General features: G+C 30.0%; 1 protein-coding gene across 8 annotated transcripts in view; it reads right to left on the bottom strand.

Moving 5' to 3' along the window:
• LOC134685218 (vinculin-like) overlaps positions 1-15,701 on the bottom strand; it is a 48,837-nt gene that overhangs the window by 11,413 nt on the left and 21,723 nt on the right. The window contains exons 16-23 of one of the 8 annotated variants that reach the window (XM_063544730.1): positions 15,040-15,131; positions 12,517-12,622; positions 11,082-11,207; positions 7,968-8,015; positions 7,221-7,328; positions 2,996-3,114; positions 2,388-2,503; positions 7-130 (exon numbers count right to left, since the gene is read on the bottom strand). In XM_063544730.1, the coding sequence (XP_063400800.1) occupies positions 7-130; positions 2,388-2,503; positions 2,996-3,114; positions 7,221-7,328; positions 7,968-8,015; positions 11,082-11,207; positions 12,517-12,622; positions 15,040-15,131 (839 nt within the window). Of the gene's footprint in view, positions 1-6; positions 131-1,718; positions 1,810-2,387; positions 2,504-2,995; positions 3,115-7,220; positions 7,329-7,967; positions 8,016-11,081; positions 11,208-12,516; positions 12,623-15,039; positions 15,132-15,701 lie in introns of those variants that run through there. The other 7 variants (XM_063544737.1, XM_063544733.1, XM_063544731.1 and 4 more) reach the window with 7 other exon arrangements.

A 15,701-nucleotide genomic window follows, 5' to 3' on the forward strand; every position in this document is an offset into this window, starting at 1 on the left:
TATTACCAGTCTCATCCTTTTATCTGTACACTCAGCGGCTAACTTCTGTGCCAGTTTGGCCACCTCTGTTGATGACTCGGCTATATTCTTAGCTGTGGCAATCAAATCCTTCTTAGAACCACCTTCACCTCTACAGAAATACAGTCAATTATTGTATAATGCAATGCTTCCATTAGATACTATTTCAATAATAATCATTACAAGTAATAAAAGGATACATTTCACATTGGAATAATGATATGTGCTACACTCTGATACATGATTAAAAACAAATATAGTGGTACCCTATGATATATAATTCAAATAAAATATAATGTACAAATATAAAAGTGGACATTTCCATCATGAAAAGCTTTATGAATCTTTTTCTTCTTCAAATATTTTTTCTGTGACATTATTTTTTTAAAAGTAAATGCATTCTAAGATTTCTATATTTCAAATGACAGTAATTTCTTCTCATAGCCTTAATGTTTTAGCATGTTTTAACTGTAATTTCATTTTATGCAAAGCCAGAGTTGAGAACAGACTAAGACAGAAAGAAAGTTTAATATACATTTCAAGAAAATGGCCAATCATAAAATAATCGATATAACATATTAAGATGAAAGATTTTCATTCTGCCATTCATTTTAAAGCATGTAAAATGTCTTTACATAATTAACAAGAATATATTTGAATATTTTTAAGATTTGACAGACTTTTTCTGCATCTCAAGCATGCTTAGATATTGTTTACATTTTTCATGTATTTAGTTATTTACAGAACCACAGACCCTCAGATCAACTGATTTAAGGTTTTAACAAGTATTGTGTTTCATGCATTAGTAAGATGATAGAATGTTGAGTCTTTGCATTGAAGTGTACAAATGACTTGTTATTTTTGCTGCATTATTTAATAGTTGATGAAATTACTTTTCAGATTTGTGGTCCAGAACTGTTGATAGGTATATACCATATTTGTTTGAGTTATCATACAAAGATATTATCATGTAAGATATAAATACTGATTGTGCACCTGATTTTACACAATGCTATTGGTGTGTGCCTTATATACATCGTTTACACTAATCAAGATATATACTGTTTAAAATATTGCCTTCAGAAAATATAAATTACAGGGTATTTGTTTTCATGCTCATAAGGAGTATCAACTTGTGCTGTTTCCTGGTAAAATGTTTGTGACTGGAAGGAAAATCATAATCAAAGGGAAAGACTAAGAGAAAAACACTTTTTTTAATAATCAAAACTTCTGTCTACCTGAAAGTTGAAAGGGTGGATTTTTAATTCCTTAAATGCAACACAGAATATTACAAAATGTATTTATAGATTACCTTAGCAGGGTATCCCAAAAACTATTTAACCAATACTGAATCAATTTATTGTTATCATCAATATTTGCATTTGCTGATTTCTTATTAAAAAAATTATATTAACACTTTGATAAATTTTGTGAGTCCAAATCTCTTTCCTGGATTTAATATCTACATATAGTAATTTTAAATTTTAAATTTTCTTACAACCTGAATTACCCGGTATTTATATAGAATTTAAACAATCTTTATTCAATATTCTGAGATGACCCATCGAAATTATTGATTCTTGAATATAAAAGTAAACAAATCACTGCATACTGATTTTATCAGTAGAAATGGCACAAAGTGAATGCTAAATTTGTAGCAAATCTGTAGGATCTTTGTTTGGAAGGATCAAACAGTCTGGGTTTTAACTCTTGTTTTACCGATAGAAGTACAACAGGCTTTGATAAGCATCATGATTTTTCATCTGAGTGAAGAAGATATGTGTGCCACAGCTAAGAAACAAAGAAATTATGATGTTTCAATGCATATATGTTAAATGAGACATTTCAAATAGAAATGTTAATAGTAGATAAATGTCTGAACTGAAGAAGGCTAAAGACTAACAATTTAACCTTTACCTTTCCCAACTGAAAATTATATATATATTTGAGTATAAGTACATGTACATACTAAAATGGTGTGATATAAATCATAGATAATTATTAAATATCAGTCTAGCAATTGTTTTTGAATGTGAGAGCCCCAATATCCAGTATCTCCTCTTACACCTGAATTTGTACTGAATTTTCAATGTCATCTGAGCATATTCATTCATAGTTTCTGATATTAAAACTTTGTTCCTACTTTTCAACTCAGAGCATTTAAAAATGTTGTGTAGGTCTTAAACACCTCAAAATAAATCTTCTTTACTTAATGAAACACATTTTGAAATCAACTCTACTTCTAACCTTAACTTTTACTTTTAACTTAAACTTTTTCTGTTTTGATAAATACATACAGTATAATTATGCAATGCCCCAAGGTACACCCTTAACCCTTCATCCCTGAATCATGATCTATAAAGTATTACCTGACCAACTGACTAAGTTTGGCCATAAGGAGAGCCATTCTTTTGGCTGCAGCTATTATCTCATTATCTTTACTTGACCACTGCTTTGTCTCCATATGGAGGGCATGTGCTGCCATCTACAACATGAAACAATATATGATCATTACATAATGATTAAAGAAGTTTCATGATCTTTCTGGGTTTTTTTTAATCTGAAATTTTAGGTCTTGTGAAAAAGCTGTGTTTTTTTCAAAATTGAAAATTTGTAAATGTGATTTTTGTAAAAGAAACAATAAATATTGAGAAGGCCGTCAGTGACAACATATGTTCAGCCATTGGCCTATACAAAACAAATGCCAACAATAACAACTTGTTAGCTTTTAAATCATGTGTTTTCTGCATGTATTTCAATCGTTCAATTTCTTTGACTGTGGTCTGGGTGAAACGTCGTTTCAGATATTTCCTCAACATCCTTTTGTTTTTATAAAGGGACATAACACTGTTACTAACCTTGTTTTGAAATAAACCCTGCCTACTAACCTCGTATAAAATATAGTCTCCACATGGTCACTCTCAACCAATGATATTCCTATAAATGTATAGGAGGTAAGGTAATATGCAATACTCACCATGATGGGTTGATTAGCCTGTGGGACAGGGAAATCTTCTTCATCATCTGTATCAGGAGGTGGGGGTCTGGCAGGGGCAGTCTCATGAGGCAGTGGTGGACGAGGTGGTATATCCCCATCTGAAATTAACATTAAATGAACAATCATTTGTCAATTAAATGCTGTTCAACTTCAGTCCATTTTAGTCAAATAATAAAATTTAAAAAAATATTCCCTGGCTGATAAGGTATAATAAGCCAGGACTTATCACCAATCATAATAGAAATAAATACAAAACAAAAATAATTACGGAGCATTTTATTTGTCAAAACTATCAATTTTACTACTATCACATACCGTACATGTTTAAAATATAATATACTCCAATATAATTCTAAAATTCACAGAAATTAACATCAAATAAAACTTGAAATGAAAATAAATATAGTTGAAAATAATAAATCGCTATTAGCAGCCAATTTGTTTAAATTTTAAAACTATATGTACTCTTCCCTCATATATTACTGTCTTGCCCAATTATAATTCATTTGGGTGATATGCATGCAACCATTAATTTGACAGGTTGCAAGTCCTCTATGAAATGAGATCAAACAGAACTTCTAATTGTCTAATTGACTTGTTGTATTTGCCTACCTGTCTGTATATCATTATAACAGGGTAAATGTCCATCAAGTTTTCATGGGCAATGTCATTTGTTAATTAGAAGACAGATATACATACAAAAGCTGCATAAGATTCCATATATTGTGGTATTGTTTTTATGTAACTTTTGAAGTACTGAATACTGTAAATTCAGAAATTATTGCTTGCATTTATTATTAGGAGTTTTCAAGAATAGAAAAAAATGCCAGTTTTATTATTGTGATTTCTAAACAAAGTGCAAACAGGTCTATATTTCAATAATCAGAATGAGGGTACTTATCATTCGATACTTCTTAATTTACAGCAAATCAAATTTGATTTTGAATCTCTTAGATGGGCATGAATTTAACAGCCAATGCCCATTGAAGGTGCTGAAGGCATATGGACTTAGTTTTCTTTACTGTCCCTACAATATGTAGCATGTTAGAATTATTCATCTGATTTACCCTTTCATGAAAAGGATAGCAGAAACACATGTGCTGAACCTTCAACTGTTATAAAGGTAATGTTGTATCTCATACTATATATAATGTAATGGTCCACCAGTTATTTTCCTTATAATATTATGTTACGTTTTTGACTCCTCTGTATAAACTAATTTACTAATATATTGTCTAGTAACTGAAAAGTTAGCAGTATGGAAGAATTATGATTTGGGAGGGAGAAAGGAAGAATTCATTATATGCACTATAACATGTTCTACTGTTAAAAATAATAAGTAAGTGTCAATATTTGCCTTCAAGTATAAAACGAAACATTCACAAAATTTAAACAAAAATTAATTTCAACCAAACACCTTTCTTTAAACATCATGCAAAGTTGTTATGAACAACATACATCAAGAAGCAGCAAGTTTAAACCAAGGACATCCTCCACTCAAGCGCACCCAATTATGAGACTACATAGTTTGTTGATATTGGTGTATATAAAACATAATTTATTATTATTTGTTAGATACCAATTTTTGTGAGTTACATGAACACAGGTTTACCACAAATTTAAATGTTTAACAAATGGCAAATTTTGTACAGGCTTGAACACAGACTTTGGCAAAACCACAAAATCATGTGTATTTCTAACTTCACTTCATTATGGATAAGGAAATGCTATTTTAATTGAACAATCTGGATAATTTCTGCACTTGGTCCCAGTTATGTTTACATTAAAAAGCCCAAATATCATGCCATGCTTTTGAGAGAAACTTATAGTTATTTACACATTTATACTGCAATCAACCTTTCATCCTTACTAACAAAGATTTGTGGTATGCTGCTTCTGTTGCAAGCGAACCATAATGTCAAATTACTGTATATTTCACATTTCAATTTGGGGTCCTTATTACGGCCCATGATAAAGTCATGTAATTTTTTTTCAAAAACAAATTCAAAGATTGGGATGGATGGAAAAAAATGTACAAATTTGATTGCAGGATAGAGTCAATTACTTTTTAGTGTCTCTAAATATTAGCTGTATTTGTACTTGGCTTGAAATAGACATAATAGCTCATTCTAATGCAATTTGGATGTAACAATTTTTTTCATTGGCTAACAGTTGCCGTCAAATCCACAGTTGACCGGGCGTAACTAAGGAGAGACCAGTCATTTTGAATTGATGAATCAACAAATGTTCAATTACTACTATATAATCACAAATAAAACAACACCTACCTCGAATTTGCCGTTTTAATGTAATTTTATCCAAATTTGAAGCGTACAGGTAACGAAATAACCTCCAGTTTGTAAGTTTTCGTTTGTATGACGTCACGTTTAGCCATGACGTCTTTGTGTCAAAATTATTCATAAAGTTTCGCGGATTTTTTTTTATTTGACAAATTTAGACATTTTTTCAAGTTTTATCGTATTTTTTTCTTTTTGTAATGCATTAGAATCGGAATAACAGTACTGTAGTTGAAGAGTTGCCACCGTCAATTTTTATTTGACGGTCGCAAATCTCCATTTTACTGTCTCCGCTCCGCGTCGCCAGTAAAACTGCATTTGCGACCGTCAAATCTACAATTGACGGTGGCAACTCTTCAACTACAGTACTGTTATTCCTTAACTGAAGCTAACATTAGTCATTACACCTTTTTGTAGGCTCATACAAAAACAGCTGATACCTAAACACACTAGATTTAAACAGTTATTGTCTATATACTGGACCAGACAGTAGATTAAATTACAAAATATGATGAATTTTCAGAAGAAACAACTGCATCATTCTTCAAAAAATTTTCATTGTGATTTGATAGCTCAGATTTTTTCTTCTACATTTGTATTAAAGTTTATTCTTTGAATTGAATTAAAATCTTCAAACCCAATATATAACAAAATAGTTTAAAGAAGTTTCTCTCAAAAAACAACAACAATAAAGTCACAAATCAATGGCATGCTAACTCATTCTTATTAAGTCATTCAAAAGTAGCAGTTATTGGGCTTCATTGATATCGTTGTATAACAGACATTTTTTGCAATCTCAGCAACAGTATTATTGAACACTTTCAAAATAAATCAATTGTCACATCACCTACAATTTCTCACATAATTAGCCAATTCATAAAATTTCAAAGATTTTCAACGCCTATAAATTAACACAAATTAACACGGGTAGAAAAACAAAAATGTTCACCCACCAGATAATTATATAATGCACAATTTATAAATATATTTATGAATTTTACTAACTGAGTAACAGCACATGAGGTTTAAGTATAAACAAGTTTTATTCGTGGGGTCAACAATTGGACAGTACCTGCTCATGTAAAAATAATAATTGACTAATTGTAGCTAGAATTTAAGTGCTTAACTATTGTATAGGAAGCCTAGAATTTGCTTTTAAGACAGTACAGTATCAGGTCCTAACCCTTAACCATTTACAATAGTAGATCAAATTTAAACATATGTTTACATTTTGTGTTCCTTAACTTATAGAATCCCTTTTTTTATTATTGTAGTTCGTGTTTCGGCCATTTATAACATATAAAGTCTATTGACAAACTACTGTTATATAATATTTATAGTTATAAAATTAGTATCTTTTCATCTAAATAAATATTGATTCAACTTTATTGAACCATTGAGGTCCCTGGATAATGATTAAATCAGGTAAAAAAATCAAATCAGAGCGTTCTGTCTACCAAAAAAGGATTTTCTAGCTCTTGTTTTTTTCTTTAAATGACATTGTTTATAGAAAGATTTAACAAGCTAACCTATTTTTTGTCACCTATAGTATTATATAAAACATCCTACATACTCAGTGACTCTCACCGTAAAACATCGCACATACTCTCACCGTAAATCTTCCCACATACTCTCACCGTAAAACTCTTTATAACCTTTAGATAAATAACAAGTTTACTTTTGTAATTGCACTTTTAAACAAATATCAATGTCAAAAATAACAAAAACATATCATTTTTAAAATTGTGTTCAATTGGTAACAACCATTTTTACAACTGACTCCTTGCAACATAATTTATACAATTCAAAGGGAATTTCATTATTAGTGGAATAACAAACAATTCTTGAACATGGGAATGTTAAAAGGTCAAGATGCACAAGATGACCTACTCTATAACCATATCTACCATCATAATAGCCATAATATGGATCCCTTGGGGGTGGGGGAACTGGTGGTGGGGGGACAGGAGGGGCAGCATGTTGCCCCTGATATCCCTTCTCTTGCCTCATTGTAGCTGCAAAAAATTGACAATACACACATACAATTACATTGTGCTAATCTTTACATTGAAAGCAGTATAAGTTGCCTAGAAACAATTCAATATTATTTAACATATAATTACATGGAGTTGTGCATTTTAAAACAAATACAATGCTCTACAAAAAATTTGGACAAGTTACAATATAAATAAATGATTCCATATATAAAGCTGAACTATAGTAATCTATTTAATGTACTAAGACAATTCACTTTTTGTACAAGTTTTACAATACAATATGTATGTGCTTAGCTATTATTAAGTGTCATTTAGTCATTAAAATTCAATTAATTTACTGAAGTATTTCATTTCTAAAATGGCTAAATTAATAACGTTGTTGCTGTTACTGACTTGTTAATAATCTGACATGCAAAAATATTCAAATAAAAAAATTAAAACTGGACTTGGCGAACTAAACAAAAATCTTATTTTTCTTAAAATAAATAAAAATGAAATTAAAATAAGTTTCATGCTGATGTTACATATAAATAAACCTAAATGTTATAAACTAAAATAATGTGAAACTAAAATATGGAAAATATATGTGTAACTTGATATAAATTGTATCAAGAAGCTGAACCTAAATAAATGGGTGTCTATAAATGGATGTAATACCTTCTGGAGGAACCATGGTGTAATGGCTATCGGCAAACTGATCTGGAACTGTGTGATGTAAACATGAAATGATTATACAATGAAACACAACAATTAACAATACTGAGTTCTCAATGTGCATTTACAAAACAAATTACAATTGGCTTTGTTTACTGTGATTGGTTATATGACAGTCATAAAAACAAAAAAACATTAACACTGCATTGAACCAAGAAGGAACTGATACATGCATATTTTTTCTAGTTGAAGGATTTATCGGTAATTCGTATATTTTCCCTTTGATTTTACTGCGTAATATTTTCAAGTATCTATGTACTGGCTGTATCACTGAAAATATTAGGCAATACACTGTGTGATGTCATAATTACCGATAAACAGAATAATAGGTAGTTTCGTTTTTGATACTGACTATATCATGTGGGATATCTTAACTCACCCTAATGGGCTCGTCTAGATATTCCACATGATAAATAGTCAGTATCAAAAATGAAACTACTGTATGTACTATGGTGAGGTTTTGGAATTTATGTCTGATATTCTGACTCCTTGGTGTTTTTCCATACAATACAGGGTAAACTATTTTGCCTAAATTTTAGATTCTTGATTTATTTAATTACACTTAGGTACATTCTTTAGGCTATCTTGATCCACACTTTATCCGGTACTTTTATCAAATCTTGCATCTATCTTTTTGCGTTGCCAAGAAAGATTGTATCTAATTATCAAATCTTAATGAGTCTTATTCTGCATGGAATTTAAGGTTTGAAATGTAAAATAAAAGTTCTGCAACACTTTTGCATATCAAAATCTGTTATGATTATGGAAATATGGAATGGGTCAGGTAGAATATTTCAGTTCAAAGCTTGTTTCATCATAAAGCAATCATCTGATAATCAAATTTTCAAGACCAGTCCAATTCATTTTAATCTTGATCAAGAACTGTCTACAAAAATATCAGAAGTTGTAACTAAATTGGTCAGCTTAAATTCAGGTTCAAGCTGTTTCTATTGTGAGACCTTGTGTTGTAACTTATGAAAGGTTATTTGTGATTGAGTCTGAAATAGTTTAAAAACAATTTATGGCAAACTGGATCTACTCCTGTCTGAGAAGATAATAATCACACATTTTGGCAATCATAAAACTTTGGATTAAGGTTTTATTTCACAGATATGTGAAAAAAACTTTCTGTAAAACACACATGCAAAAATGTATATTATACTGAAATAAATCAATATTATATAAGATATATAACAATTACAAAGTACTTAATAATCAAATTTGAAAAGAAAGGTTTGAAAATATAACTCAATCTTTGTGAGAGAAATTCAACAAAATAAAAATTTAATGAAATCTGATGTACTAGGATATAAATTTACAACATATAACAGAATGTATAGCTTATTATCGCTATTTTACAAAATTTCCTTTAATCTTACTGACTGATAATTTCTTTTCTCAGCACAGTTAAGTGAAAAATTATCACTAGTAACTAAGGAAGCACATGCCAGTTGTCAATGAAATTATCAACGTCGTCATACGTAAAATAGCGATAAACAGATTATCATTGGTCATCTCTACTCGATAGCTTTTCTCACTTTCGCCGTACTGGCTCAAGTGAGAAAAGCAATCTCTTTTAGATGATCAACAACAATCTATAAGTATAGCTAAGAATATAATTGTAATATTGATACTGTTTACACCTGAAGGCAGAAACAGTGATAGATTTAAATCTAACTTTCTGTCTTTTTAAATAGAAAACATAAACATGCAAAAACACCTAATGAAAAATAAAGGCATGCCATCACACAATGCTTTAATGTAGAATATCATCTCCTGGACAAAAAAGGATATGTTTACTGATCTTCATTTTGATAGAAAACAGAATTTATATTGTTTCAATATTAACTCATTGTTGAAATGACATTCAAATAACATGTAAAAAAAAAAAGTGAAATAAAATTCATATGTATCTTAATGTATGATAAACAAATAACTTTTTTTTAATTTTCTTAGCAAATCAGTTTGTCATTCATGAATATTAATATGAAATTAAATTACAAAGTAATACACTTCACATGTATATGTTAGCCTCAGATCTATGCAAATCTTAAATCTGTGTCTGATTTCATTACGTCATAGACGTCACAAATCTATGTCCTTTTTTTTCTCAAATCTATATCCTTTTCAACAAGTCATGTACTGTATAATGTGTTGAAGTCACAATGTTCAAAACATCTCCCAAAAAAAATATTTGTCAATAACATCTTCAAGGTCAAACAGTGAAATAAATTTGTCTCTTTCTTTTTTTTTTTTTTCATTTCTATTTTGTGTTAAAGGCGTCACAAAACTATATATATCCTCTTCAACAAGTCATGCACTGTATTTTTTGCTGAGGTCACAATTTTCAAACCATCTTTCAGGAAATATGATTTGTCAATAACATCTTGAAGGCCAAATAGTAAAAGTAACATTTGTCTTCTTTTTTTTCTAGTCTACATTGCGTCATAGATATCACAAATCTATGTCCTATCTTTTCTCAAATCTGTGTCCATTTTATCAAGTCATGCAGTCTTGCGTGTCGACGTCTTCAGGAAATGAGTTTTGTCAATAACATCTTCAAGGCCGAACAGTAAAAATAGTTTTGTCTTTCATTTTTTTTTTTTTTTTCTTAATTTAATTGTGTGCTTTATGTCCATTTGATGGGTTTAGCTCTTTCCAATTGGTTTTTAACAGTTTGTAATAATGTGTTGTTAAACAACAGTGCCAGAGTATAGTAGGATTGAGTTTTTTAACCCTAAGACATTCTATATTTGCTTGTTCAAGGTCAAGTCATGTCACAAAAAATCTTCTTTATAAAGAAAAAGGATTGCAAAAAACAAAAGGCTATAGATTTGATTGTCGTAAAGTCACATGACACAGATCTGAGGATAGGAAACCATTTTAAGACCAGACATAGATTTGACTCTAACATATATGTATACATGTATGTACAGAAAATTACAATGTGGACAATATGTCTTATACTGTGAACAACATATAAATTAAAGAACACAATGTGGTTTGTTAAGACAAAAAAGGGGTGTGGCACTCAGTGTACACATGCTTGGATTCTACCTCTAGCTATCACCCTCGGTGATTTAGGGGCTACTGGTGGGGGTTTTGGACTATATGCTGTGCTAGGCACTGCTGAAGCTTGTACTGGTTTCTGGCCGTTCCATATGTCACCAAATTCTTGCAAGTCTACGTTTACAACATCAAAACAAAATAACTATCTACATTTATACATAAAATATATTATAAACTATACATAAAACTAAAATATTTAAATACATAAAAATATACATCAATGGCTGAAAACTGCAAAGAATTCTGGGAAGGCAAAATATTGAATATTTCAGCAGGATTTATACAGCTGCCCAATAAGTAATTTGTGCAATAAAAAAAGTTATAGTATTATTACCGGAAATAGAAATTGGAGAAATTGTCCTCCTCCCTGTTCCTGTAAAGCCATCTATGAGCAATAATATTAATATGAATACATACAGATTTACAACAAAAGACGGTACATTTTGTCAAGCTTTCTGATCATGTTTCACAACAATTTTAAATCCATTACTTAAACAGGATGACAACATTCAAATATTGTTACAGGGAAATATAAATGTTTGTAGCAGTTAGATGGATTGAAAGTTCCCAAGTTAATATCTAAAATTCATGTGTCCATTTCACAGTATAGCCATTTTTAGTTATTATCTAGATTTTCAGTGATAAGGATGATTTCCCCATTTCAATAAATATTTAGAAGACAAATTTTAGATAACAAAAGTTTTTCTTGTTTACATCAGATACATGTTTTGTTGATTCGGAATTCATCAATTAACGATTTTAGAAGTAATTCATTGTTAATTGGACCATATTCATAAAAATCTAATTGTGAAAATCATCTATTCAAGTTAAAAGGTGTTGGATTTGAGGTGAACATTAAACTTATTGAACACATTGAGTGTATTTTACTTTTCATACAGAATTGAAATGTTTCAACTTTTTACAACATCTAATTGTGCTAATAATTAGGCAAACTCCATTTAAACTCATAAAGCGATGTAGCTAATTTCAATGTGTGACCAATATTATAGACTAACCATTTCTTTGTATCTGAAGTTATTGAAAGTTGATACTTTCTTGACTCAACACTGCTATTGAGTTGATAGATTATAGAGGATTCAGCCACAAAACATTAAACAGGTTGATAAAAGGATGGAAGAAAAAGGGATTTCAAATACTGAATTTAGACTTACCATTGAAATATATTGAGTTGGAAATTATAGAAGATACAGACATACCTCGCTGAATGTGTTGAGAAAAATCATGGATGAAAAGGAAGGGTCTTATACCTAATTTAGACTTACCATTGATAATTAGTGAGAGAAGACTTTATGTAAGGAGGGATTTGTTATACTTAATTTAAACTCACCATTGATATTGAGTTATTGAGTTGAGAGAAGATTTGATGATGAAAAGGGACTTGTAATACTTAATTTAGACTTACCATTGATATTGAGTTGAGACATATCTGGAGGGGGTGGGGGAGGGAACATATCTTCTCCCCTACTCACAGTCACTGCATCCCTGACACCGGCAACACCATTTATCAACTGAAAGGAAAAGTGAGTTATACAATTCTTAATCTCTTTTTTAATTCTTGCATCTTCCTGTATTGACAAGCAAGATCCTAAATGATTCATACATGCTACACTTATAACATTTACAAATAAATTTGACTGCAAAAAATAAAGCACATTTTCTAACAGTTAAAATCACATAACTCTTGAATGACCACCTTAAATAAAAGTTCAATATCAAATGGAATCTTTCTTCAACCAATATTCTTTACCATGTTTACAACTTGTGAACAGACCAACAGACAGTAAAATGGTATATACAAAAGTCATTATATATACTAGTGTTGTTCCGATGATCGGAATAAGTCGGAAATCAGTTGGTTGGGACTGGCGATGTCGCTAATCGATTGGGATTTTGTTCAATCGATTGTCGTTAAAGTGTCCGGACTTTTAGCTTATTAACTTCCGGTCCGTATCCGGTTCTCATTTTATATACGCAGTCAAACAAAATACATCAGTCGATGACAATAACTATGTCAAACATCCTATAATTAAAGACATAACTAATTTCCTTCTTTCTGAACGTGACAAAAGCATTGACTTTACATATTTGCAGATTGATGGAATGTTATTTAAGCTTAATAACTTTGTATGAAATACCGGTACTTGTTCCTTGAGAGCGTACAAATATTTCAGATTTTAGACAAAATAATGTCTTTGCTTCATTAGAACGTGTTTCAAATTGCCTGATATTATTGTTTGATCCATTTGTAGCATCAAAAACGTCATATTCCTTTCCAAATTGCTTGCCAAACATCGTTTATTTTTGTAAATTTTCCGAAATTTGTCCGCCATTTATGAAAATAGGAATCACGAATCGGATACGGTTCAACTACGTAATAATTCAGCATTCTTGCAATTACAACTTCAGACGCACGAATGACACAATGTACAGAAATTAATGATAACAAAAGTGAAAAATAGCATTCTACATGAATTAACAGACATTTGCCTTATCCCCATTGTCTACTGCATATATATATTATAGTGCAAATGCATTGTTTTATTTTTTTCTGTTAATTTTAAATTTCTTAAAGTTAAGCACTTTATATATTTTTTCTTGATTAGAAGCATTCAAATGTTAATACAGCTATGTTATTGAAATTGTTTTGTGAGTTACACCATTGAAATTTAGAAATGTTGGTGTCACTGTTGGTAATTAATGTTGTAATAATATGAGATAAAATATTATGTTTGATATGAATCGTGATTCTTTTTAATTCATTGTTTTAACTGATAAATAGATAATTATCTAATCTATAATTACAAAAAAAATGAATTAAGTACCCCAGAATATTAAAAAGAAACAAAAGATCAAAAATGAATATATAAACTCTGCAATGATATGGAATATACACATTTATAATTTAGACATGTACAATAAGACTAAATGCATGATTTCATTTAAAAAAGGGCAAGGTATTATGATGCGATTATAACCGATAGTCGGTTGGTTGCTGTCAACTGATTGTAATAGATAATCGGTTGGTAATTTCAACCGATTATCCAACACTAATATATACTGCATATTAAATCATCATCAATACTGTAATATTGTTATGTTGCACAAGGATAAGAGAAAATCATTTCTTCTTATACAAGTAAATTAAATTTAGGCATTAATGAGAAGTGGGAGTATTTTCAAAAATTTCAGAATAATTTAGTTCAAATCCTTAACACATTATTCCAAACCATCTGCCAGATGTTTATTTTCTGTTCTTATTACTTTTAAAGTGTTGACTACTTTCTTATGTAAATCAAATATCTCCTTACCCCAACTGAAAATTTGATTTTGACAGTTTACAAGATTCTGGTGTCAAGATATCACGAATTGAATTAACATTTTCATGATATTATCACTTCAAAGTTTCACTGGGTGTCAAACAAGAAATTTTGCTGACCTTATGAAAATTTTCAAACTTGCTAGCCTTTCAATCATTTTACATTATTTAACTGTGTGTCACATGATTTCTGGAAAGTTGTCTTTCTGATATTTCTCATTTACAAGATAGCTACACATTAGCCAATGTTTCTTGTCTATATAATGGAATTTGCCATCAGATTTGTTGGGATATGACTCTAAAATAATAACAAATCTATTTCTGCCAATTTTAAAATATTTGTAGATATTGCTTGTGTAACCTTTTTTTCTTAATAAGTTTAATTTCATTTTACCTTTTTATTTTATTTCTAAAAAGTTTAATTTCATTTAACTACAAAGAGAATTGAACATACTATGGGTACTTCACATGTACAATTTCCTATTTGAAAAACTTATCCAAATATATTTTCAAATCATGCTGAATTTATAAATATAACGTTTTTTATATTTCCCCACTTCCTCTGTCTGATCTCCATATCATATGATATACAAAATAACTACAACTCACAGCTTGGTTAGCTTTCCTCCAGTTTGTGGCAGCATTACTATCCCCAGGGTTCATGGACAAGTTCTTGGCATGTTGTACCATTGGTGTTATGGCTGAAAACATTTTAAAAAGCTCAATTTTATACTATTCAACAGTGATTTAAATATTTGTAGGAGTGTTGTAAGCATACTGCAATGACAATTACTTATTTTACCAGTCTTAACCAGATGCTCCGCAGGGCGTAGCTTTATACGACCGCAGAGTTTGAACCCTGAACAGTTGGGGCAAGTATGGACACAACATTCAAGCTGGATTCCGCTCTAAATTTGGATTGTGATTAAATAGTTGACACAGCATAGGGTTCTGACACAGAATGAATGTATTCAAATGAACTTAAAATTTTTGTTTTCTCTTAGAGAAATTCACTATGCTGTTGAATATTAATCCTCTCAAAAAAATGTTTGAAGAAATTTTCTTTTTATTTATGAAATTTCAAATGAGAAAAATTGAACCCAATTTTTTTAATCACATCCCCCTTTCCCTTATTCCAAAACTAGTTTCAATTAAAATATTCTAATGGAGTTTGCAACAATTACTACTCCTTTAAATACATCATAAAATATTAAGATGTAAAAAAACTGCTTGTTATCACTGAATGGTAAAGATTATTTAAATTTATCAGT

Source organism: Mytilus trossulus, chromosome 9, assembly GCF_036588685.1.
Source record: "Mytilus trossulus isolate FHL-02 chromosome 9, PNRI_Mtr1.1.1.hap1, whole genome shotgun sequence".
NCBI lineage: Eukaryota > Metazoa > Mollusca > Bivalvia > Mytilida > Mytilidae > Mytilus > Mytilus trossulus.